Source organism: Lineus longissimus, chromosome 17 (genome assembly GCF_910592395.1).
Source record: "Lineus longissimus chromosome 17, tnLinLong1.2, whole genome shotgun sequence".
NCBI classification, from domain to species: Eukaryota; Metazoa; Nemertea; class Pilidiophora; order Heteronemertea; family Lineidae; genus Lineus; species Lineus longissimus.
The window spans coordinates 3,857,758-3,884,062 of record NC_088324.1 but is presented as its reverse complement, the minus strand read 5'-3'; the positions used below and the strand labels follow the sequence as shown (position 1 = coordinate 3,884,062).

The following is a 26,305-nucleotide window of genomic DNA, read 5'->3' as shown; positions in this document are numbered from 1 at the left end:
ATTAGACAATCATGCCCAACGGTATAAATCAGCCTCAAGTGACTGATAGTGAGAAAACAGTCATGCCTACCTGTAATCAGCCTCAGGTGACCGAGAGTGACATTAGGAGATCAACCAGACTGGTGAAGCCACCAGATCGCTTGGACTTAGAAACACTGCGAAGGCATCTTAAAGCCTTAGACACTTATGCGCCGCTTTATTTCCATCAACCAAACTGTTGTATTTCAGGATGCGCAGCGTATCTCGAGGAACTTCTTCATGTTTACCAACCAACTCGCAGCCTCCGGTCATCTGATGGTCTGTTGTTGGTTGAGCAAAGGGGAAGGGTATTGTCCTATGGTGGCAGAGCTTTTCAATGTGCTGCTCCAACCCTGTGGAATCAACTCCCTGCCAATATCAGGAAGGTCGAGATCACATCTGTTTTTGCTCGCCATCTCAAAACCTTCCTCTTTGCTCGCTGCAATAGAAAATCATAATTTCTGTACAGTGTCACCGATCATAATTCTGTGGAATCTGGCACTTTAAATACTAGTCATTTTCATTTTCATTTTCATTATGTAACCTGTATGACGCATGTCCAGGTTATATCCTAAATTTAGCATTTCTGGTTAAAGCTAAAAATATGGACTTTCATGTTTGGACTTAACAAGTGTTCAGATGCCACAGATAATTCCGACTTTACTTTTCAACGTGTTTCAAGCCACATCAAAGTGTGCAAACATTTAGTTCTAAGTTCAGAAATAACATAGACAGTTTAGAAAGCTGTGTAATATCTTCTCTTATTAAACTTGCATTATTTACATCTGTCTCATTCAAGTGAACCGTACCCCCAAACCAGCAAAGGACAATACTTCCACACAGATCAGATACATGATTGGCTGCCAGTGATGGTGCTGTCATCAATATGACTAATGACAAATTGACAGATTGGTTACGCGTAAATATTTGAACTTATTTTCTATATTTATCACTATTATTTATTGCCCATTTGTGATTGAGTTAATAAAGTAGACCATACATCACAGAATCATATCCATAGAGCTCGTTAGATATAATACCGCATTGACTTAAGCCTTTTTGCAGATTCGTCTCCTCCATGATGCACATGCGCAACGGGAGACGAATTTCATGTATTGACTTGAGGTTTAGAAGCGTACAACTGCGCTCTACGGTGGCCCATAGAGGACATGAGTTTATTTTCAATATAATATAATTTTTTTTTTATAATGCGTTTTTTTTCTCTCGAATTACAACCGCCGTCGGATTTATTTCTCACCGCCAAAAAAATAATTCCCACCGCCATGTTAAAAATAATAATTCCTACCACCGCGGTGGAAATTAATATCCACCGCGGTGGAAATAATATGTTTACAACCACGATTGTGGCTGGACTAGTATCAGGTCAAGGAGAGTAACAACATAAGAAAGATCGGAGCGGGAGCTAATTCGTTATTGACACCAGGTGGATATTATTTCCCACCGCGGTGGATATTATTTCCACCGCGGTCGATATTAATTTCCACCGCGGTGGTGGGAATTATTATTTTTTACCCGGCGGTGGAAATTATTTTTTCGGCGGTGAGAAATAAATCCGACGGCGGTTGTAATTTGAGAGAATACAAAAAACGCATTGTAAAAAGAAAAATATTCTAATATATTGAAAATAAACGCATGTCCTCTATGGGCCACCGTAGCGCTCAGCATCGGAAGAGGCTGAATACCTAGGTAATATCACTAACGAAACCTTCCGCAAAAATCGTATATATTTCGCCGAAATGCGTGTTTTCGCTTTGGCCAAGTTTAAATTTCGTCTTTATCAATGAGAAGCGGAAGAGATATAAGCTTTTTTAGCAATAATAATCCCATATAATGATACAAAGGTTCCGAGAAATCGGCAATGGCGGATTGACATTCAACAGAAGAGTGAATTCAGGCCAGAAACTCATCACATTTGTGCGTTTAAAACACTTATCGATGACTCGAAATCACCCAGACTCCACTCATAAGATATACCTCCACTGAAAATAATTGCCGAAACCTCGGTAAACGTGTCATGAGTGCTGAAATTGACCATTTTAAAAGTCCCTCGATCATCACTGTAGAATTGTACTGGACTGCACATTTATATACGCAAAGTGTAAATGTACACACATATGTATACAAACCTGCTACATTATCACCGGAGGTATTGAATCTATATTTTCAAATATATCCATGAACTTCCTTGATCATTAGCACCTTATCAGTGTCTGTTGGTCATATATAACTTGGCAAACAAAATTAAAATGTTTTCTCATTACGTTTTACAGGGATGATCGACAGCTGCGTTTCAACGTGACCACATCACAGATGACTGAAAGAGTGAGAGGAGCTGAGCAACACTTTTTCAACACTTATTTTTTCACTGCAATACTTAACTCAAAAAGCTTAAATAAAGAAAACATCATGTAGCAGTTGGTTTACAAAAAGTTCAGTTTTTACTTATTATTTATCAATCATACCCCTTGGTCTGAGTACTGACCTTGCATTTCCTGGTTGGTTGTTCCTGATGTGAGGTCAAGCCATTGCTAGTTGGCCTAGACTGGACCATGTTCTCTGGATTAGTTTGTCACAACCTACACCTCAAATACGATAGTAAAGTCGTTCATCTGCTATGTTCGTTTGACGAAAATTATATTTTATTCCTCATTCTTCGAACGTTATTGATAAACAAATCTACATACTCCACCTCAAAGGAATGTAAATGTCCAGACTGTTACTGGTTGTCCTTAGGTTGTGACTATGCATCTGCCGCTGGGCTGGTTTGTCTCAACCTGCACTTCAAAGGATTTGATGTAAAGGTCCAGACTGCATGCAGTTCCTGGTTGTATGCTGGGTTGTGACCATGCATCTACTGGGTTGTGACAGACCAAGGAACCATCCCAAAATATCCTAACCTTGTCCATTATTCCCTAAGCAAATTTAAAATGTTTTCTCATTGCGTTTTACAAGGATGATAGACAGCTGTGTTTTCGGTGACCACATCACAGATGACTGAGAGAGTGAGAGGAGCTGAGCAACACTTTCTAACACTTATTTTTTCACTGCAATACTTAACTCAAATAGAATAACTGAAGAAAACATTATGTGGGATGATCGACAGCTGCTAATCACATCTAAAAATTGCCCATCTGTCAGTTCCCTGGACACGAATCTATGCCATCACCTGATGGCTCTTGTTTGAGGACTTAATCCATTATTTGCGATATTTTGGAATGATCATGTCATTACAGCGATAACCAATCAGATATTGGCACTATTTTTGGGTCATCAAAACCGAGAATGTCACCATTTACGTCTCATTTATTAACTGTCATCAAATTTAATCAAAGTAACCACTTTGTGGTGATCAAGTTTTTGATATCGCATGCCTGCTGATGACGAAATTATGGATAAAAACGTAAATTTTGATATGGACATATTTTGCATGTCATAAAATTCATGACCATTTAAAAGATACAACGGCCGTCATGGTTAAATTTTCATGAGATACTAGTGGTACTTAATCCTAGATGGTTAAATTTTCATGAGATACAAGTGGTACTTAATCCTAGATGGTTAAATTTTCATGAGATACAAGTGATACTTAATCCCAGATGGTTAAATTTTCATGAGATACAAATGGTACTTAATCCTAGATGGTTAAATTTTCATGAGATACAAGTGGTACTTAATCCTTGATGGTTAAATTTTCATGAGATACAAGTGGTACTTAATCCTAGATGGTTAAATTTTCATGAGATACAAGTGGTACTTAATCCTAGATGGTTAAATTTTCATGAGATACAAATGGTACTTAATCCTAGATGGTTAAATTTTCATGAGATACAAGTGGTACTTAATCCTAGATGGTTAAATTTTCATGAGATACAAGTGGTACTTAATCCTTGATGGTTAAATTTTCATGAGATACAAGTGGTACTTAATCCTAGATGTGCACCAATTTTAGATACTTCCTGTGCGTCTCTCAGATACACAACTTTAAATGACAGACCATTCTTTTCTGAACAACACAATATGTGGCTATACGAACCATACAGTAAAAACCAATTGTTTTGTATCTTTGTGGCCGGGCTGCGACCTGGAATACAAACATCATTATTTGCGTTTAGTTCCACGAGACAGTATCAAAGATATTTAATTTTTTGTAGTAGTCGGAAGTAGGAATGGCGTGCATCCTCTCAAACGAAGCATAAAACATGATATATGCAACATAAAAAACATCCCCTGGACCATTAGCTGCATAATATATGTATGATGTAGTGATCACAACGTAAATTCGCTGATTCGGGCGCACCACTTAATCAGAATCAGGTCCATAATCTGCTTGCTCGTGGTTGTATTTTATAGGCGCCCAAGCTTCTTTCAAATATATCATTTCTTTCGAATGGCCCAGTGTGGATGAAAGACTATTTTTCACATGAATATCACTATACAAAATATCATCGCCTCTAATTTCATTGCAAAAACCTTTTAAAAAACAAAGCATTTTTAAACAAAGTCATTCAACTTACTGTTACTGCAACACTGATACAAAACATCATGTATATACATTTATCCGCGCAGAGAAAACAAACACATGTCGTAACTCCAGAATCTTTTATTGAATGACTCTGGTGAGGCGGTGATAACCAGACTCTCTTTATTGAGTGACATTCATGTTTTGAGAAAAATGGGTCGGTTCTGGGTCATGAATCCCTTATTTTTCAAGGAAAAGGAAAGTGGAGTGCTGCTATCTATGAGAAAATGGATTATGCTACATCAATGAGCCTCTGTCAGAAACAGTATTCAGGTCAGAGGTTGCCACATACACCTAATTCACTTTTGACCAAATTGTCACTAAGTCGACTCTGGTTCTGGATCACCACCTCAAGTGTTCAAACACTAGCAGAATTGAATCTAGATCACTGATTTATCTATCTGATTGGTTATCACACAAATCATATTGTTCCCAACTCCCAATATATTCTGGTTTCTGGTTTGAAGGGTTCCTCCTCTTTATGAGACTACGTGTATGGAAATAATTAATGCTATCAGCTGTCAAGATAACAACGTTGCTGAAATCCCCAAGTCATATGACGGTTAATAGAATGCGCGCGGTAGCCTATGTCATCATAAAAATGTTGAGCTCAATATCGCAAGCACGAAAATAAAAAGAACATCAGCATGGGTTGAAATTGCGTTGCTCGCCCGACTCGCCCTGGCACAGATCAATGGTTCAATCCGATCAGATGTAGTGTTAACCCAATGACAGTCACAATCATAGTATCCCATTGGGAGTGTCTCATTGCAGTCTGGGATGACAGCTTGTGTGAAGGCGCTCCGACCATGAAAAATCGGCTCATGCATGATGTCGTATCCAGCAAATTTGGCCGGGGCTGTACAATCACCGAGAATTCTGAACAGCTTGTGTCGTGTCAAATTGAACAGGCCACAATCACAGTTTATTGGATTATCATACACACTGACGTCAACTTGTCTGTAAAGACAGGGCTCGTTTATAAAGTCTAATGTTTGCAAATTGTTGTATCCTAGACCAAGATAGGCGACCTCGCGATGCGCTATGACGTCATCAAAAGCGCCAGATTCAATATGGCTGATGTTATTACCCATGAAGCTGAGGAAGCGGAGAGTTTTTGGCAGACGTCTCACGTTCACCTTTTTTAAAATGTGAATTTTATTGAACATTAATGACAGACTTCGGAGATGTTTGAAATTTTCTAAGGATGAGTTCGGAATGGCTAACAGATTGAGGTGATCCAGAAGGAGCTTCTCTAAAGAGTGCCGAATTGAGTCGAACATGTCATGGGTGAATTGTAGCGGGTTTTTACTCAGATCCAAAGTTTTGAGTTGCGACCCTGAAAATGTATCTCTTCTGATGTGGGTGATCAAGTTAGAGGATAAGTAAATGGTTTTTAGACCTGCCACATTGTTAAATATCAGTGGAATGTCTTTTAACAGACAGTTACGGAACGATATTGTCTTCACTGATTTTAGCGCGGCGAATGCTAGGCTGTCCACGGAGCGGATAGGGTTGTTGTCAAAGATTATTTCTTCTATTTGAAGGTCTAGCCCTTTGAATAATTTGTCAGGTAGGTTGTCAAGGAAGTTTCTACGGATTGAAAGTTCCCTGATAACTGCTCCACGCAGGCTCCGTGGAAACTCCGGAATACCTCGGAACATCTGATCATTGCAATCTATTGACAGCTCCGTATCGTTATCGAGATTGAGAATTTCTCTACAGTTACATGCGAATTCTATAGGGCACTTTGGGCCTCTGTCCGTCCCTACTGGTGCCATTAGAATCAGTAGAAACACAGCTTGAACGTAGCCGAACTGGACATGCATTTGTTCTGTGTTTGGTAGAGCATACGTCTGAAGAGAAGCACACAATAGCTTTGTGCATTCACGTAGTGCAGAACGACAGTAAAAAGCTGGTTGTATAATAGCAAATATTTGATAAAGTTTTCTATATGCATTGGCGTACGGGACTAAGTGTTTATTCAGATAACACAATCTGAACGCGCCACCAAATGTATTTGCAAACAACACGCCACAACTGTTTATATTTCCGAATCCGTACTCCGCTGAATCATGTTCGTATCCAATTCATCCATCACTCAATACTCCAGAACGTCTTAGATTTGGGGCAAGACAGTTCCTTCTCATTTATCGCTTTCGTGGCATGGTGAAGACGTATAACTATTTCACTGAAAATAGAAATAGAAAATAGTTCAATGGGATTGTCAAGTGAAGATGAAGACAGGCACAGCCAAAGCTTCGAAAACCATCTTTGTTTGCCGGTTCCAGTAAGAGCCGGTCGTGATCTTTTTGGTGTTGTTTCTCTCAGTCGCATCGTGGTTGGAGTGTCAGGCGTCGGTTCGACTCTCAGATGGACCATCACTATTTCATCTTTGCATACTTGAGCATGGCAGTTTTTTAATCTATTTACAGTAACCTAAGCAAAGGAAAAATACCAGCTACATTTACAATAAAGGGAAACTACGGCATTTGCAAACCATGTAAAGGGGCTCGGTGCTAAAGGAACCATGCTTTGGATTGTGATTGTATAAAAAACTACTGGGCAAATTTCTTGAAAGTTGCATGGATGGCACCATGGCCAAAGTCATTAATTATGGTGAAGATAAGTACGTATGTAGTATCAAGTATGCAAGTATTAAGTATGGTATAGATAGAGGCTTGAAATAAAGTTAAAGAAGTATTTATGCAAGCAGGTTTTGATATAAAATTGGAGTAGTTTTGATTGATACTACCATTTGGTGTTACTTAGGAAAAATCTGCGTTGACCTAGTTTTGATTTGACTTGAATTTACCGCTCTTTTTTAACTCCGAAGGTTGTGGGTTCGATCCCACCTCAAGGCAATTTTAAAAAAATATTTTTCCTTTTTTACCTGTATATTACGTTTTCTTTTTTCCATTTTTCTTTTGCTGGTGGCCAGCTTGGAAATCATATTTTGCCATTTTAAAGGCTGTAGCTAGAATGACTATGTGGTTGGTGTATCTAATAAGTCTCCCTTATACTGTATATCACCCAGGTTTTCGATTTGACCTACTCTTCATGGTCATAGGGCTCAAGCTCTTTTCACCAATTGCATTTTATGGGACGTAAAATCGATATTTTGTTGTATTTTCTTGCAAAAACGCTGCCAGTGCCAGTGCCAGAGTACCAGTGCCAGGTTTTGAACCGACCCGTCATATTGGCCGTCACATGTTGTCACGACGTAAAGAAAATGCATTGGCAGGTGGCCGTCAAAACGTCACGTCTTGACTTCCATTAGTACTAACACTTTTGTCTAAATGAAACGGCCAATGTCCATTGTGCTCACCGTATAGGTATTTGGCGGTTAGGAATTCATCCCGGTTAACAAACATGCTCATGTTTAGTTTACATGTCTCGAATATAGGTCAAACCAAAGTCAGTATGACATGTGATATATCGTTGCTTGGTGTATCAACCCAACCTATAGCTAGCATCACTTTAAAAGGGTTGACCATAAGGTACCGCAACTTTTGCCAAACCTCCAATTCCTAAAGCAATTATAACTCTTTCAAAACGTAGTGAATGCGCATTTCAAGGGCTGGAGTCTGTTCTTTATTTTCCAGAGGACAGCCTGCATGGTTTTAAATGAGCATTCACTACGCTCTGAAGGAGTTATAATTACTTTATTATTTCAAGTTCAAGCCAAAATGGCGGTACTTATGGTCAACCCTTAAGGGCCAGAGATACTGGGTGAATTTTTTCTGAAATTTTTACAAGTTCGAAAACCAAAAACATGAGATGAAATAAAGAATGTTGCTTGCTTACTTATATCAAAGATATATTTGGGGTCAGGAACCAATATTGAATGAATGAAACAGTCTTTCAGGTTCACAAATCTTCCTTATTATCAGAAACAAAGGAATTTTTTGGTGCAAGGAATAATCAAACCTGCTGATTTTTCTCTGCTAAAAACCTTATCAATGTGTGAATAAGGGTCATGCATGCTCGGGGGGCAAGCTAGCATTTTAAAGAAAGAATCACCTGTAGTTTATGAGTAAATGGTGATTTATTTGCAGCTTTTTCAAACTTTTCCAATGAGCCTAATCATGAGGTTTTGAAAGGAACCAGTTTTGAACCCACCTTGCACTGAAAGCTCTGTAATTTGTAATTACTAGGTCACTGGAGCTGGATTTTGAACCATTAGCATGGAAATGTGCTAATGTGATACATATCTTCAAGAAGAAGGATAGGGGAAACATTGAGAATTATCGCGGTGTGTCGCTTCTTTCCGTCGTATCTAAGGTATGGCAAGCCAAAGCGGAATTAATTCAACACGCATACATATCTTGCAACTCTGTCAAACTTATCTCAACATTGAAAAATATACTTCAACAATTTATATGTCAAGTCATCATTTTCAAAATACGTGGCAACAATTTCAAAAGTATTGTTCAACGATTTAAAAAAATTCGTGCAACATTTTTAAAAATTACATAATCTAGCTGTTGGATCATGCCATGCGGTAGGTCACGTGACTTTGTTTGGTCACGTGAATGTTGCTAGATTTTTTCAGTGTTGAAGAAAAAAAAATGTTGCGAGATATTTTTGAAAGATGTTGGATGATTTTTTTGAAATTGTTGAACCATAATTTTGAAATTGTTGATATGTATTTTCTAAAAATGTTGCATGAATTTTTGAAATTTTGGATCATAATTTGAAATTGTTGAGATGTATTTTTGAAATTGTTGAACTATAATTTTGAAATTGTTGAGATGTAATTTTTAAAAATAATGCATGAATTTTTTAAAATTGTTGAACAATAGTTTTGAAATTGTTGCCACGTATTTTGAAAATGATGACTTGATTTATAAATTGTTGAAGTATATTTTTCAATGTTGAGATAAATTTGACAGAGTTGCAAGATATTTTTGCATGTTGAATTAATTCCGCTTTGGCTTGCCATACTAAGGTGATGGAAAAATTCTTATTTGACCACGTTTATCCGCACGTAGAACCTTTATTCAACCCGGGTCAGCACGGTTTTCGTAAAGGCCGGTGTAACAGTAACAAATGCCCCTGGAAAAAGTGTCCGGCCCTATTGTACTCTGCAATATGGTTCTATAGAGACCCTCACCGTCAATAATAGAATCCTTTGTTTCCCGGGCATTCTATCCTAGGACATTTTAAACTTCTACACCGGTCTACTGGGACCCAGCTGGTGGAAATATTTGACAAGATAGGAGGAGAGTTGGCGCTCGCACCTGTTCTTTCGGGAATCCCTCATGGCTCTATTTTGGGCCCTCTTCTTTTCTCCTGCTATAGAAATGATTTACCGGATGTTCTTACGGAAAAAACTCTTTCTGGTCTTTATGCAGACGATGCTAAATGCTTTCGAATTATACGTGATATGTATTTGACTGTATCGTAGTGCAAGGCGACTAAGACCAGCTCGCTGTTTGGTGTAAGAAAATGGGGACTGAGTTTTAGCATACAAAAATGTGTGATGATCTCTGTTACTAGAAAGGCCAACCGGATCCTTTTCCATTACAACGGTAGCGGTAGCGCAGTGGAAGAGAGTCGGCCTCATGATCAGGAGGTCGTGGGTTCGGACTCCCGGCCGAGTCACTCCTTGGTTCCCCGACTGGTCAAGTTCAAGTGAGCGCCTTCTGGTTGCTCCTTGAAACCCCTGATTGATTTCTGTGGAGACCGGGGTAATACTTTGATATCCCACAGCGCTTTAACAGTTACGTTACTGAGGAGCGCTATAAATGCGTCACATTATTATTATAACATGGGCGGAACTCGGGTACGAGGGTACGAGATGTAAAGGATCTCGGTGTTATTGTTAAAAGCAATCAAACTTGGAATAAACATGTTGATCAAATTGTCTCTAAGCAGCCTGGTATGCGGTGAGAAGGGTGACCGGATATTGTAAAAACAATAAGTTAGTGAAACCGAAATGTATGTCTGTAGTGTTATTCGCAGTAGACTGGAATACTGCAGCGTTACATGGGATTCTTCGTCCAAACGTAATTTATCATGCTTAAACTGTGTTCAACGTCGTGTAACGAGGCATATTTTGGGTAATGATACCGATTACACAGACAGACTGTCGCCCTTGGACCTTATACCGTTGTCCTTTTGCAGGGAAATGTTGGACCTCAACTTTTTTCACAGTTGCTTAACTGGAAATTTTACTTTGCTTAAAGGCCATAACTCAAGGTTTTTTGCCATTTTCTGCTGTAAGACGATTTCAAAAGTGTATCTAACACTTTATACAATACAGAAAACCAAATGCAATTAGCTCCATCCATTTTGAAGATATAGCCAATTATGTGTTTGACAACTTGATTACCTAATCAGGCTAGCAACTGGCTTGTTAGAGCCAGGCGGCGGGTTCAGCAAAAGTTGTGATGTAGATCAGGATGCAATTATAAAAGCAGGAGGGCCTTAATTAATTATGCACACCTGGAAGTAATGTGTTTCATTCACTATGGTGTATTGTGTGGCTCCGAATTGTGTCAAGGATAGCACAAAGAACAATCAATGACGGATGGGACCCATTTTCATGAATTTCCAAATCCAGTTGGACGAGAGAGGAGGAAGCTGTGGATTCGGAAGTGCAAACGTTTGGAGTGTTGGAAGCCTGGGCCTTCGGCCAAACTTTGCAGTGATCACTTTATCGATACGGATTATCACATGAAGCCGGATATCTGCATCCAACTGAATATTAAATGCCACTTGTTAAAAACAGCTGTTCCATCTGTATTCGATTTGACCAACCCCACTTACATGCGACAGCCTCCAAAGGAACGTTCGTTAGCCAAAAAACGTAAACATCAAGAAGTGAGTTGAACACTATTTCATGATTTATACACTGCTGATGCACACAACACTCATACTACCCAAATGGCACATGTCATCCACTGTACAGTGGCTACACAACCATGTCACTTGCATTTAATGCCCGAGGCTGCTGAGGTCGGTTGTTATACATAATGTGTAGGCCCTATTGGGGCCTGTGATACCGCATAGTGTCTTCTTGTGTTCCAGCCATAGCAAGGTGACAGCGACACAGGTCAGTGTCAGTGACAGCCACTGTCAATGACAGATTATTGTCATCTGACATCTAGGCCTATCTAACGTTGCACGGCATTATATCGTCACGTCAAGATGATTGTGCATAATACCGTCACTTTTCAATAGTAGTTCAGCGTCATGACATAACTGGCGATACAACACAGACGAGGCGAAACAATATTGCGCAACATTAGTCTGTTCAAAAATCATACATATTATGCATCGGCTCAACGTTTAAATATCCTTCTGTATCGACCAAAACATCCTCAAATTCACTGCTCTCACTCTCTGAACTGTATGCGGAAGCCATCTTGCTTTGTTCTGACTGGCCTGATCTACGTCATCAAAAAATCCCTAGCGGCCACATGTGGAACTAATCTAAAGTTGTGTGTGGTGGGAAATTCAAATAGTTTAAAATTGAAAATTGAAATAACTAAATAATGACTTTATTATTAGAATTTTTTTAATGTCTGGGATCTTGTTTTTTTAACCCTCAACATATTTCATGAGTATCAAGCATGTTTTCAAACCTTGATATATGGCCTTTAATGTAAGAATTTTATTCTAGAAGAGGAGATGACTGTCTTTTACGTCTTCGTTTATGTAGAACGGAAATATTTTAGCGTCTTTTTTTGATAGAATTGTGAAACTTTGGAACGACTTGCCACGTGGCTTGCGCGTCACGCACGGCCACAATCGTTTTAAACGACTTTTAAGTAAATGTTGAAAAGGTTTTTTTGTTCGATGTCTTTGAGGCTTTTGCAGATGTGCAAGCGCCAGGCCTACCTGAGACGCACATTATTTGTATTGTTGTACATTGTAATAGGGGAAACCCATCAAAGAGGCAAATTTTTGCCTAATATATATATACGTTTATTTTGTACTCATAAGGTACAATAGAAGTGCAAGGTTGCGTTACAAAGAAGGGTGCATTACAATTTTGAATATGCAATTTGCCTACCTATGTAGGAAAGTCAATTAACACATAGTTCAAACAGTACCCCATCAATCTCCTCCCTCATTAAAATATCAAGGCCTGTAGCCCTCCCACTCATCAATTCCCTAATTTGACCCGCAACCCTTTTCTGTTCTTCATTGTCGCATCTGTCCCTCTCGCCCTTTACAACATCCCTTGTGGGTTTCCCTTCTATGCTCTGCTGTTATTTCATTGCCTTTTGAATTTTTGAATTGTTAATTACCTGTAGAGCATAGGAAAGTTCGAAAAAATAAATGGAAATGCAATGTACCATGAAAAATGCTGCTATCTAGTCAATGGTGTGGCTTTAACTAGAGACACCAGTAACTTTGAAAATGTTTTATTTTGAAATAATGTTAGATAAACTAGTATAAAACCTCAAATGTATCATTGTTGGTACATAAGGATTAACATTGTATCTAAATCAGATAGATTTATGATCAAATGATATATTTCAGGTACAAGTTTCAAGTATATCAATGCGCTATAAGGGTGGAAAATTCATACTTGCAAAAAGTTCAATCCCGACTTTTTTTTGTGCATCCGTCTGATTTGTTTACTTCTTTTAGCCTAAGCTCTTAGTACATAACATTCTGCATAATCCAAAACTGTTTATGGTGTGATACTCAAGAGTCACCTCTTTCATATCCATGCTTGGGTTGGCTGAATAATTCCATGGTTACCGGAATATGAATCAAAAACATTGCCAGGGGCTACAAATACACCATTTTACCTTATATCTGCGCGGCGAAGGGAATTAATTTGCATTTAAGTGGTGTAAAGTAAGCATTAGTTTAAAGGATCGCCGCTTGCCAAAAGTGCTGGCTGGATGAGAACCCCAACCTTAAAGGGCTAATTTATTGTCTTATGGCGATTCCCGAGAGATGGTTTTATTTCGTCTCTTATTTCAAAGACCGTCTTCAAAACACGACCGTCTCTAAATATAGAGCCTGTCCGCGACCTGTGTTCAGTAAACTTGCCGAACCTCTGTCGCACTACGACTTATCAACCGAGGTCCAACAGAAGCAACGCAGCAATCAGATGCAGGGATAATTTCATATTGCCAGTCTTGTTTGTGCGGGTTTCAATCAATGCTGTCATTACTTTCTGTCATTACATGATTGATGGTTTTCCCGGTCATCGTCCCTTATCCTTGCCACACTGGTCAAGTGGAATGCTATCAGCCTCTGAATTGGTCCTCTGCAGCACAATATCATTGCAGTAAGGACGTGGGTTTAGGAAGGCGTTTGAGAAATGGTTAACACGCCGGTATATTTGACAGCATGCAACCTGTCCTGTGGATATCACTATTAGAAACGAGATGGGGAGTTATATCCTCAGAAACAGGAGGTTGAGAATGCTATTGCTTGTCAAACTTGAAACGGGCCCCAACGAATAAGAAAATTATACTTTCAGGGCAGATGGTTAGGTGGCGGCCAATTTCTTTGGTGGCCAGTAGCCCTTGTTGGCGCAGCCAGTAGTGAGCTATTGAAATAAAGTCACTTTTTTTCTCCAAATTTTTACAAATGTTAAGAAAAGAAATGTTATTGAGTATGTTCGACGTAATGTAATTGAGTATGTTCGACTAAATTAGAGAATGAAAAGAAATACAGGTAAAAACAACTACTGGTAGTTACCAGGCAGGTTACACCCATTGCTCCAGTTCAGGTGGTTATACGTAGGCGCCACTGTCCAAAAATAAGCTGTCGCTACGTTCTTATATGAGCGCAACTGCTGGCGCAATACCAGTGTCATGCTCCGGCGCAGTGATACTAGTGTGGTGAAGCGGTCCTACTCTGACTGCTTGAATTGGCCGTCATTGAAGCGGAATGTGCAGAAATCGCTCATCCAAGTAACTACCGGACTTTTAATTCCTTTTTAGCTAACCGTTCAGGGAGCTTAAACACTACTATGGCGTCCGTCGTCCGACGTCGTCGGCAATACCTTTCTTCAAAATGAAAATTAGCGCAATTTGACTGCTTGTCTGCCATATACTGTATAGTATGCGTTAATCGGTCGGCCCGCGAAACTTGTTCGAATGGAAAGTCGTTGAATATCCAGGTGATAGGTATAGTTAATTTGCTTACGGATCTCTTTATACAACACCATGTCAATTCTGCTGGTGTACCATAGCCTTTCGTGTAGCGAGTAGGCCTTGTAGAAATGTGACAATATGAAGAAGAGGTCGGATGAGCAAGGCCTCTGTGGGCTCATGTTTGCATTACATTCATCGTTTGAATACGAAACCAAGATGATGTCCGGCGTGAAATTTCTCACTCTCCTCATCATTCTGGACAGTTTCGTATTGCCAATGGATAATGGAGTAGATGATGATGTTGATATCCGACCTCCTCACCGTTACCGATCATACTCTCTAGAAGAAAAAAATCTGTCTATTGGATGACTTCAACAATGAAAACATAAGGCACCCTCGTGGAATGTATTCGGCTCGACAGTTTGCAAGGGACCATATCATTCCCCCCCCCGACTACTCTGCATTGATGGCTGCCGGAATAGGATGAACTCCGTGAGAGTCATCATCAAGTCACCAGTAGGCAGTCGCAGAGGCATCGGCAGAGACAAAGAGGCATCGGTGAGTGCTACTTTAACCCATTCATCCCCCGCAGACCTGATGATTCAAGCCCAATGTTCATTCCTGGCGTGGTGGGATGAGCTTCCCCAACAGCAACAACTGGAATACCGTGAGCATCGGCCTCAACAAGCTGAATTCAGGGCGTCCAAAGGTTGGCTGACCGGTTTTCTCCTCAGCTATCCCAGAAAACGCGGATGAACGTGTTGCAAATTTTCGGCAGCAAGTTGCCCAGACTGTTGACGAAAATGGGATAGACCTTGTTATTAATATGAATGAAACTTTTGCACTTTATGACATGGCACCACAGTACACATACAACGCTAAGGAAGCGAAACAAATTGATGTGCGTACTTCTCGTGGTAACTCAAAATTAGGGTGCACTGTCACATTGGGTATAACAGTAAATGGCAGGAAAATGCCTGCAAGTGTCATCTTCAAAGGCCTAAGGGCAGACGGCGCCGAAATTGAGGGTTTGAGGGAAAATGCTCCCAACGTCCGTGTATCGGCGTGCGAAACGGGTTGGGCCAACTGGCAGACCCATCTTTCATGGGTGAGCGATTGTCTTATTCCCTTTGTAGGGGGAGGAGTTTCCGGCACATCGAAATGCACAGGTGCAGCGTCACATTGAGGATGCGCCGGTTTTTGTAGGGATGGTCCCAGGGAGATGTACCTTGCTGGTTCAACCCCTTGATCAAACAATTATCCGATCTTTTAAAAGTAACATGCGAAGACGGTGGAAAGCCTGGAAAATCGGCAACAATGATGAAAATGGTCGTTGCGAACCTAAACGGACAGACAGTTTTGCAAATCATAAGTGACTCCATAAATGAAGAGGCAGTCCGAACGTCCTTGCGTGCATGTAGGCTGCTGCAACCAGATGAACCACCCGTTCAAGAGCACGTTGACGAAGACATTGTTGATTTCGATAACGTTTTTTTTTGAAAATGCCGAAGACGATGTTCTTGAATTCATAAATCTTGATGAAGATTTAGACTATGACTTTGCGTAAATCTACTATAACCTGTTAACAATTCTTCTCCTGTGTATAAATCCTGTGACGAATGGTCAAAGTTCCAAATCTACTGAACAAAATAGAATTCATGAAAACAGGTGTCATCAGTTTTTCTTCTATCCCACTACTGGAATGCCAAGGGTTAATGCAGTTCAGCACGATGGTCATCCACACAAGCAATGAATGCAGAGGAGTAGGTTTAAGCACAAATGAAATTGACCAGACCACTATTCTCGCGGATGACGGGTTGATCAATAGTTACCTGAGCATGGATATTTAACGTCTTTCCATGCGAACAAGTTTCGTGGACCGACCGATTAACGCATACTATACAGTATATAGTTGGCACTCTTATGAACGCTGCCAGCTACAATCATGAAATTTGAATCTATTACTGTTACTGCTGATGAGGTATCAAAGGTCTTAATTGCCTCAAGGCTTCTGGGCCGGACGGAATAAGTAATGCCTCATCAAACGAGTATTTCTACCTTTATCAAATGAGTTTGCTACTTTTTTTCAATTATTGTATCCACCAAGGAGTATTCCCTGTGCAATGGAAGACATCGAATGTTACCTCCATTTTCAAAAAAGGAGACAAATCACTTATTAGTAATTATAGGCCCATATCACTTTTGTCATTTCTTTCCTAAGTTTTTGAACGCCTAGTGGTAAACAGACTAATGCACTATGATATAGAAAACAAACTTGTATCTCCGAGACAATCCGGCTTTATGCGAATGATTCTACCACAAATCAATTAATTCAGCTGAGTGATGATATTTTAGAATATTTTGAACATGGCCAGGAGTCAATCATTTTATTCATGGATTTAAGTAAAGCGTTTGATAAGGTTTGGCATAAAGGTTCACTAGTAAAGTTAGAAAACAACGCTATTAAAGTAGTCTTCTCAAATGGTTACAACACTATCTGGTCGTGTCCAACGTGTGGCTTTAAATGGCGTCAAATCGCAATTGTTATCTGTTAATGCTGGAGTATCCCAAGGATCTATCCTTGGTCCTTTTTTATTCCTGTTGAAAAGAAAGAAGAACAAACATACTGCAATAAAAAGCCGAAAATTCATTTAAGGTAATCCACTCTAGTTAAGACGTAGAACACATGAATATGTCGACATAATATTTCTCCATTCGATCGTCTGCTACGGGAACCACTTTTTCCACTGTCAAACGGTCGCATAGATCCGGTAGTGTTGATGCATTAGGCCACCTAAAAAAATGTCTAGTGATCGTCCCCGCCCGACCCCAGAAAAGGGCCCGACCCATACTTTTTTGGAGTCCCAAAAAGTTTTAGAAAACGGTTAGAAAATGCTCCTTTCATTTCAAGATACATTTATTTTGAGCTATCAAACATTTCTGTAGAAATAAGAGTACATAACCCTTTAAAATCAAATAAAACCGCAGTGAAATCCTCAAGTCTCAAACGGAGAAGTCGGGCCTTTTCCTATCCAATTGGAAAATCAATATCTTTATGGAGGTGTGGTAATTTCAGCCAATAGAACGAAAGTAGGTCGAGGTGAAATCTTTTGCATAATTTATGTTATAAATGCAACTGGCACAGCCAGCTGCAGAATCTGTGGGACTTTCCCCATTTGAGATGTTTGGGGAATCCCCATTTCTTGCTACACCCTACTTGCACATGAAGAGTTGAATTCATGTGATGGTTATTGCTTCTATGATAATATCTTCCATTTCTTGTAGAAATTTCGGTGGCTTACTCATACTGACTGTCATCTCTCATAATAAATTGCTGTTACCTGTCAATTGACAGGTGGCAGCAAATTGCCGCATCCACGAGCATATAACTTCAAACAGGTCATTCCTTGCTTCTCAAACTCTTTGAGTTTTTCAATGATTCCATGATTGCGGTTTAAACCTTTAATGGCTTTTACATATTCTCCATCATCTAATCACGTTAGCATCGGCTATTCAATTGCGCCAGCGTAACTATTAAGACCGACAGGCCTCTAGTTTTAATAACGAAAGAAATATTATCGCAAATTAGAAGAAAAATCACTGCAGAAAATTTGAAAATGGCCATTGTGGGATTCGAACCGGTGGCGCAGGGGTCTGGGAAAAGTGCCGTTTCCCCTAGGGCACGTTCTCTTTCTGACGGACATAGGCCTAAACGCGATCTTAGGTTTGGATCTTACGCTTGATGTTTCTTCACTTGAAATATTCTTTAAAAGTATTTTAAAATTCGCCCAGTGTGTTAAAAAAAAGCTAAAGACGCGTGCACTGTCACTGTCATGACTGTGTATTAACTCAACAGTTGAGGGGGAAAATGTGGTTGTGCTTCTCGATGATAGCTTAAACACACCTGTTAATAGCATTCCGCGAAGTTACTATTTATAGCTCACAAGGTCATTTGAATAAGATATTGATGACGTTTTAGTCACGTGACAGTCGGACATCGACACTTATTTCTACGCATTTGAGCTTATTTCAAAGTCAATTATCTTTGACCCTGCATTGTTTTTAGCATGAATGATACCTTAAAGTCAGAGAGAGAAATATTCAGAACAATTATGTAGTATTTCAAACACTCGGATATGTGCCAGATTGATACTAACTGCCCTAGTTAGAAAGCCTGAATCCATTACGAAACCGCATGTTTGTCCGACATTGCCTGTAATTCAGCGATGGGGAAATACAGGGCAGCAGCTGCAGTGACCTCATCTTCGCGGAATGCTCTAGGATCATATTGGTGAAGCTGTCCTGTATAAGCATATAAATCAGTGTTTTTATAGCTCTTTGCAAAATTAATGTTTGAAATAAGCACTATTTGCGCTTATTTCTACCATAATTGCCGAGGTTGTGGAGATTATTGCACGGGCTGTGTTGTGTAGCAGGTACACCAGAATAGGATTATGAGATTACAGGCGCTTGGCTCAGAGTGTCCTATAAAGTGACTTAAAATGCAAAAATATACAGCAGACTGCCCGCTATGGTTACCTCTGTGCACCTGTGTGATTTTCCGCTATGGTTATGTCGTAGTTCGCTAACGGGTCGTTGTTCTCCCTCGGAACGATAGACGATCCGAGGTGAAAATCAGTAGTAATATATACTCTTGAGGTCAATCTTCCGATATTAAGGTCACTTTAATAGACGAATCGGGAATTGAGTCGGTATACTAGGCCTCAAAGACGGGATTCCGATCCGTTTGCCTAGCTATCGCTCACCATACTGCCTTTTAACTTACATGGCAATATTGCAAATCGCCCAGGCCAACCTGATAAACAATATCGTTCGATATTCAAAGTCTACATTATCAAACCTTACACAAGTCAAAATGCAGGTCTCGGTGATATAATTATTAAGGCCTATGATCACTTCTTATCAGAGCTGGGCTCTACAAGAGTTACACCATAAACATAGCGGAGAGTGATGGCATTGCCCACATGAGCCGTAGCGGACTGTATGGCAGCTATAACTGCATTTTAAGTCACCTTATGAAACGCTTGGAGTCAAGTGTATGGGCGGTTATTTCCGCATAAACAGAGGTTGTCTCAAATAGACATTTCATGTCGTGTTATGACTCGAATAGACGATTTGTGGCGCTCGTTTTAACGGAGACGTACCTGAAATAAACATATTGGGCCAAATTCATAGAAGGCGTTTAGCTCAAAACAGCGTTTAACTACTGAATAGACAAGTTCAGGTCCGTCATGTAAACCTTCACAGAATATCAATAGGCCCTGAAACTGATTAGAGAGAAGTTACCCACGTCTAACCCTTAAACGCCCTTTATGAATTTGGGCCATTGTGTCGTATCTCAAATAGACATACACTCAAATAGACGTTTGGTGGTGCTCGTATCTCAAATAAACATATATTGTCGTGTTTTCAGCTTTTTGTTAATAACTCAAATAGACGTTTGGTGTCGCTTTTCAAATAGACATACACTCAAATAGACGTTTAGTGGCGCTCGTATCTCAAATAAACATATATTGTCGTGTTTTCAGCTTTTTGTTAATAACTCAAATAGACGTTTGGTGTCGCTTTTCATATAGACATACACTCAAATAGACGTTTGGTGGCGCTCGTATCTCAAATTAACATATATTGTCGTGTTTCAGCTTTTTGTTAATAACTGAAATAGACGTTTGGTGTCGCTTTTCCGCAAAAATGGAAGTTCCCCAAATGGACGTTGTGTGGCGCTGGAATCAATTTTAACGACGGCAACAGCGATATTGACTTTATCATTGCGGTAAGCGGTGGCGCTATTGCATGTATTGCATGTACATTTGATGTACTTGTTTCTCTCTTCTTTTGCCATAGCTAAATACACTGACAATCCAATTACAATTAAAATGAAATGGTATTAAGTCTCGATTTTCCTTAGATACGCGCGCAAATAGCCATGTGCACTGCTTAGAGCAATAACAATAATATCGTCGTGGCAGATAAACCAATTCCAAACTTGCTCCAGAATTGCCGCACGCCAGCGCAACACAACGGTTATTTGGGGAACTTCCATTTTTGCGGAAAAGCGACACCAAACGTCTATTTGAGTTATTAACAAAAAGCTGAAAACACGACAATATATGTTTATTTGAGATACGAGCGCCACCAAACGTCTATTTGAGTGTATGTCTATTTGAGATACGACACAATATGTTTATTTCAGGTACGTCTCCGTTAAAACGAGCGCCACCAAACGTCTATTCGAGTCATAACACGACATAAAATGTCTATTTGAGACAACCTCTATTTATGCGGAAATAACCGCCCATACAAGTGCATGTTATTACATCTTCCCATTCTGGTGTACATGCTGCACCACACAGCACGTGCGATGATAATCACAACTTAGGCAGATATGGTAGATATAAGCGCAATTTGTACCCGTAATTTGGCGTAGGCCTACAAATACATTGATTTCACCTCTTATTTAGGACAGCTTCATCGATATAAACTTATTAACATATGTGTTTGAGCTGTTTATAAGTATACGTTTGAGTTTTGCTATTGGTTGCGGATCTCAAACTCTCTATTGTCTTTTTGGGCGTCCGTATCGACCCACACCGGTCAAACTCCTGATCACGCCCGAAATCTGCCTGAGATCTAACGTCGTGTTGAACTACATGCACATGCGTCTGCATGACTTTTCTAATAATGTATTTGACACCAGCTTGGACACACGTCACCCTTGCTCTCAGTCAGAGTAATAAAGAATGCGCGGTCAGGATGTGAATGTCGGAAGAGATTAGGCTGTGCATTCAGCGACGCTGGGACACTAATAATGAAGAATGCACTGTGTGTCTGGGTAAGGAAATGAGGTTGGATAATGAGGGAGGGATATGCATCGAGGTATTTGTTCAGGATGACCTTTACCAGTAGCGATGATCACTAGTGGTGTGAGGAGAGAGATTACTGCTTAGTGACTAAATCTCGGCTTGAAGAGACTAGAGACTGTCAGAAAGCCATTGGAAGTAGTCGTACTTTAAAGCTTATTTACGAATCTGTCCAGTTAATTGTTATATTTGTAGCTCTCCCTTGAACCGGACAAAGATATCGCGTTTGTCTTTGTTTATACCGTCACGAAATCGACTAGTATGGATAACACGAAAACGTGGCTGAAAACCTCCGACTTGCTTTGTATAAGATGTGGACACTCGATCACAAAACCTCATCCTCGCTTTGCTACATCTTAGGTAGTTCCCACAATTGCCCTGTTTAATCACTATAACAAGAAATTTGTCAGCATTTTTTATCCAACAATTTTGCCTTGTGCAAGGCTACATGATTCGCGGTAGGCAACAAGGGTGAAGCGGCGATCACAAAACGGCATTACTCTACCAAGGTTCTAGGTTTTCGAGGTTGCAGGACAGCGTCCCAAGCTCGTCCGTGAGGATGAGCTAAATCATGTATTTATGTTTCCATGTTTCTAACAAGTGGCCAGATAAATTGTATGAACACTTTAGGGTTAGGCAGGTGATGTCGATCGACTCATTTAATACTAAAAAATAAAATTTAATAATAAATTGGTATTCCCCTAATTGGGGACCTATTGTTAAAGAAACAATGCAATCTGTTTAAACGAGTGGTGCTTTCTAACTCTGTGTACTCAATGTGTTACCGTAAAATTTTATCTAAATACCTCTTGAGTGGGGAATGCTGCCCACACATACTATTTGGCCGAATTGTAAAAGCTGGACGCTCTCCGATGGATGTACGTTTTGATAGTGGTGAGTGGGGACGGCGAAGATGTCTGGGGTCACTCCAAATGGGACCGTGGATTCTATTCGGTCCCTCATTCACTCCTCTACCTATAACAACGGGGGCGTCCAGCTTGATATTGATAGGCTTCTATTGAAACGTTTTTAAGCTGTCGAAATGTATTTTTTTTTAATTGCGAGGTATGTAATGTCTAATCCATTGTATTTATATAATGTATTTTACTTTTCCCTCAAAGATGTGGGTTCAAAAAATTATATTGAATTCGACTGCCGGGGGGTATATAAAAATATGGTATCTAAAAATAGAGGAGTGCAAAGGCAACATCGGAACTTGGTTGACCGAGAATAAACTCGCTCTCAGTGCACCAAATGAAATGGCCAGGGCCATTGTGCTCACCTCATGTGGAGGAAAGATGGATAAAGAGCATGGTCTTGTGTCATGTAGTGTTAGGTTTGATGTAGGTCCAAGCAATTACAATTTCCCCAAAATGGCCAATTTACAGTACATTCGACCTCTGTGACCTTGAAAAGTAGGTCAAATCAAAGAAGACCCGGGTGACACATTGAATGGTTGTTAGAATTAGATGTACCTATGATATAAAATTGGTGCCAATCGGGCAAGTCATTACTAGGAATAATGGCATTTTGAAGAATTTAGGATTTGGCCCCCTCCCTGGAGGCCAAACGGCAAATCAAACTTCGGTACCTGAGATCACCTGACCAAGGGGTACATGTGTACTTAATTTGTGATCAATAGTCATTGCAGTTAAGAAACGTGCCATAGTAACGGTCTGACGGCGAATTTACGCCATTTGACCTCTGTGACCTTGACAAGAAGGTCAAATTAAAAACCTGTGTGACATATACTGTATGGTGGTTAGATGTACCCATGATATCAAATTGGTGGCAATCGGGCAAGAAGTTAAGGAATAATCACATTTTTAAGGTTTTTGGATTTTGCCCCCTGGTGGTCAAGTGGTGAATCATATTGGACCAAACTTTGGTCCCTGAGATCACCTGACTAAGGGGTAAATGTGTACCAAATTTGGTATCAATAGTCATTGCAGTTTAGAAACGTGCCATCGTTACATCCTAACGGCTAATTTACACCATTTGACCTCTGTGACCTTGAAAAGGAGGTCAAATCAAAAACCCGGAGGATATATGATGCACCTTTGCTAGAAGTACCTACCATATTTTTTTCAAAATTTCCCGACTACTATTAAGGGAGATATTGCATATTTTCACTTTTAACGTTTGGCCCCCTGGTGGCCAAACCATGAAACGAATCAAACCGAAACTTGGTCTCCAAGGTGTCATTACATAAGGGTACATGTGTACTAAGTTTCAACTCAATAGCTCTAACAGTTACGAAACGTGCCCTGCTAACGGACGACGGACGACGACGACGACGACGACGACGACGACGACGACGACGACGACGACGACGACGACGGACGACGGACGCCACGGTATGGGATAAGCTCACCTCTGCTAAGAGGTGAGCTAAAAAGGACTTGACAAACTTCGTTTCTGAGCTGTAGTTCTGTCAAATTGCTATCAATAAAGTCAGCTGGGACGAGATTGGCAGTTGGGAGGGTATAAATCGTGGAAGGAACGCGCCCGATTTCACGCGGTACCTGCACAGTGATTCCACGGTTTAGTACTGACTATTCCAAAGTTTATCACTGGTTACATGGTTTCACTGATGCCAAGCTTTATCAACTACCATTGCGCGGTAGCCAGCAGCATTAACCACTAACTAGTATTGGGCAATTCGCCTAACAGCAAATTGCAGACCATATCCCTGGTGAAAGTATTTTGTCATGTTGAGAAATTAGGTTTGCACCAGGATATAACCAGATAAATCAGAGGCAAATAACCCTGAATAACCAGCTGAATTAGGTTGTGACAGTAGGTGCATCATAAATACTAGAATTAGCGATGGTTCTGGGACTGCAACAACTCAGCATATGGATGGTCAGAATCCAGCAGACAACAAGCAAATGTAATCTGAATCTCAACATCTTTCGTATCTTTTGATGAGTTTTCTGGTCGAGTGAGGGAAACCAGTTGGCCATCGGGGATGAAAGCTCCCAATGTTGGGACGACCAATAATACATTGCGTCTCCACAGTATTTATATTATAATACCTCCCTCCATGCACACATGGTTCTGCTGCCAATTTTTTTTTCAAATGATCTAGGTGTCAATCATGCACTTGTGGGTACTGGCACCACGTAGGTAACTTCTGATCTGATCTTAAGTGGCAGGTTTTTGGTGCTTTGTCCTGGTGCTCATTTTTAAGATGACAAAACACTATCACCAGGGATATGGTCTGCAATTGCTGTTAGGAAAGTCACAACCTGGGGACAACAAATAAATGTGATTTAGACTTCGCATTCCTTTGAAGTGTAGGTTGCAACATCCCAGGCCATTGATGCATGCATGGTCACAACATAGGGGCAACCGGGAATCATGGCAAAGGATTTTTACAACCATTCTTTTGAGGTGTAGATTGTGATGCGAGGGAAGTGTCTTGATCTCTACATAAAATTCCTCCGACATGGTGCAACAAACCAGTCCAGTAGATATATACATGGTCATAGCATACGGCATCGAGACAACCAGTATGCAAGGTTACGGCCAGGCCCAAAGGGTATGACCGATCAGCACTAAGAGTAAAAACGTAACATGCAATAATATCTTTTTAAACTATGTAACTGCCACAGTAGGTTTATTTATTCAGTCTTTTTGAAGTAAAAGTATTACAGTGAAAAAGAACGAAATACGGCTGGAATATTATACTGGTTTGTCTTCGGACGGCACATTCAGCACTGCACCGATGTCAAGGTTAAGACGGTTATACGACTTTGCCTCATCAGCTCCTCGTGGTCAAGGCTCCTATATCCGTGACTGATGCGGTCGCAGAACAGAACAGATGCTGATCATCCCCGTCAGGCTGTAAAACAGAGCGAGGAAATATTTTAACTTCACCAGAAGATTTATCATTCATTATTCAGACCAACAGACACTGACTACCTGCTAATAGTCTATGAATTTCATTGTCATAATTCAGAACAAACACTTATCACCTTTGCTGACAATATTTTCAGAGGGTGTGTACATTCGTGTGTCCATTTACACTGCACGTGTATACGTGCTTTACTGTACATTTCTACAGGAGTGAGCAGGATGTACAGAAAAACGATCTCCAAAACTGTTGCTTTCAGCACTCGCGACACGTTAAGCGAGGTTTCAGCAATTATTTTCAGTGAAGGTATATCTCATGTGTAGAGTCTGGGTGATTTTGAGACATCCTTAGGTGTTTAAGGCGCACAGTTTGATGAAACTTGCCCGAATTCGTAATTTTTTTGATGAATGTATATCCGCCATTGCGGGGATCTGGAAACTTTCGGATGACAAGTTTGCCTCAAAAGATGGACGTGCTCCCTATAATCACCAAAACTAACAGCGAATATATATTCTTAAGATCCTTTTCTTGACCTCTGATGAGTTAATTTTGTCTGATGCAGTGTTTCAACACAAATTTGAGGGCGATTACAATCACGAAAAATTCACACTCACCCAGTCTAGAATGCGTAGACGAAATGTCTGTTGGCTCTTCCATGTAGCGGGTATCCTCCCACCTGTTCAGGTCGGGGACAGATCAACGTTGAGCAACTTGCCTAATCGGTAAAAACGCGGGAGGCAGTGATATTACCGGAACGGTTCAGAACCGGCGATTTTCATCAAAAATCACCCGAAAACTAAAAAAGTAAGCAACGGTTGCAAAAATAAAGTACACGTTGTTCGTTAGCAGGTTATGAAACGTAACCTAGTCAAATTTCAGGTCGTTCCGTGCGGCAGTTTCGGAGATACGTGTCGAAAACCACATTCCTCGGGTC

General features: G+C 40.2%; 1 protein-coding gene across 2 annotated transcripts in view; it reads right to left on the bottom strand.

Moving 5' to 3' along the window:
• Nucleotides 1–1,642: 1,642 nt before the first annotated feature.
• LOC135501810 (leucine-rich repeat and immunoglobulin-like domain-containing nogo receptor-interacting protein 1-B) overlaps nucleotides 1,643–26,305 on the bottom strand; it is a 130,438-nt gene continuing 105,775 nt past the window's right edge. For both annotated transcript variants that reach the window (XM_064794135.1, XM_064794136.1), the window contains one exon: nucleotides 1,643–6,749. In XM_064794135.1, the coding sequence (XP_064650205.1) occupies nucleotides 5,152–6,387 (1,236 nt within the window). In that variant the 5' untranslated portion in view covers nucleotides 6,388–6,749 and the 3' untranslated portion in view covers nucleotides 1,643–5,151. The remainder of the gene's footprint in view (nucleotides 6,750–26,305) is intronic.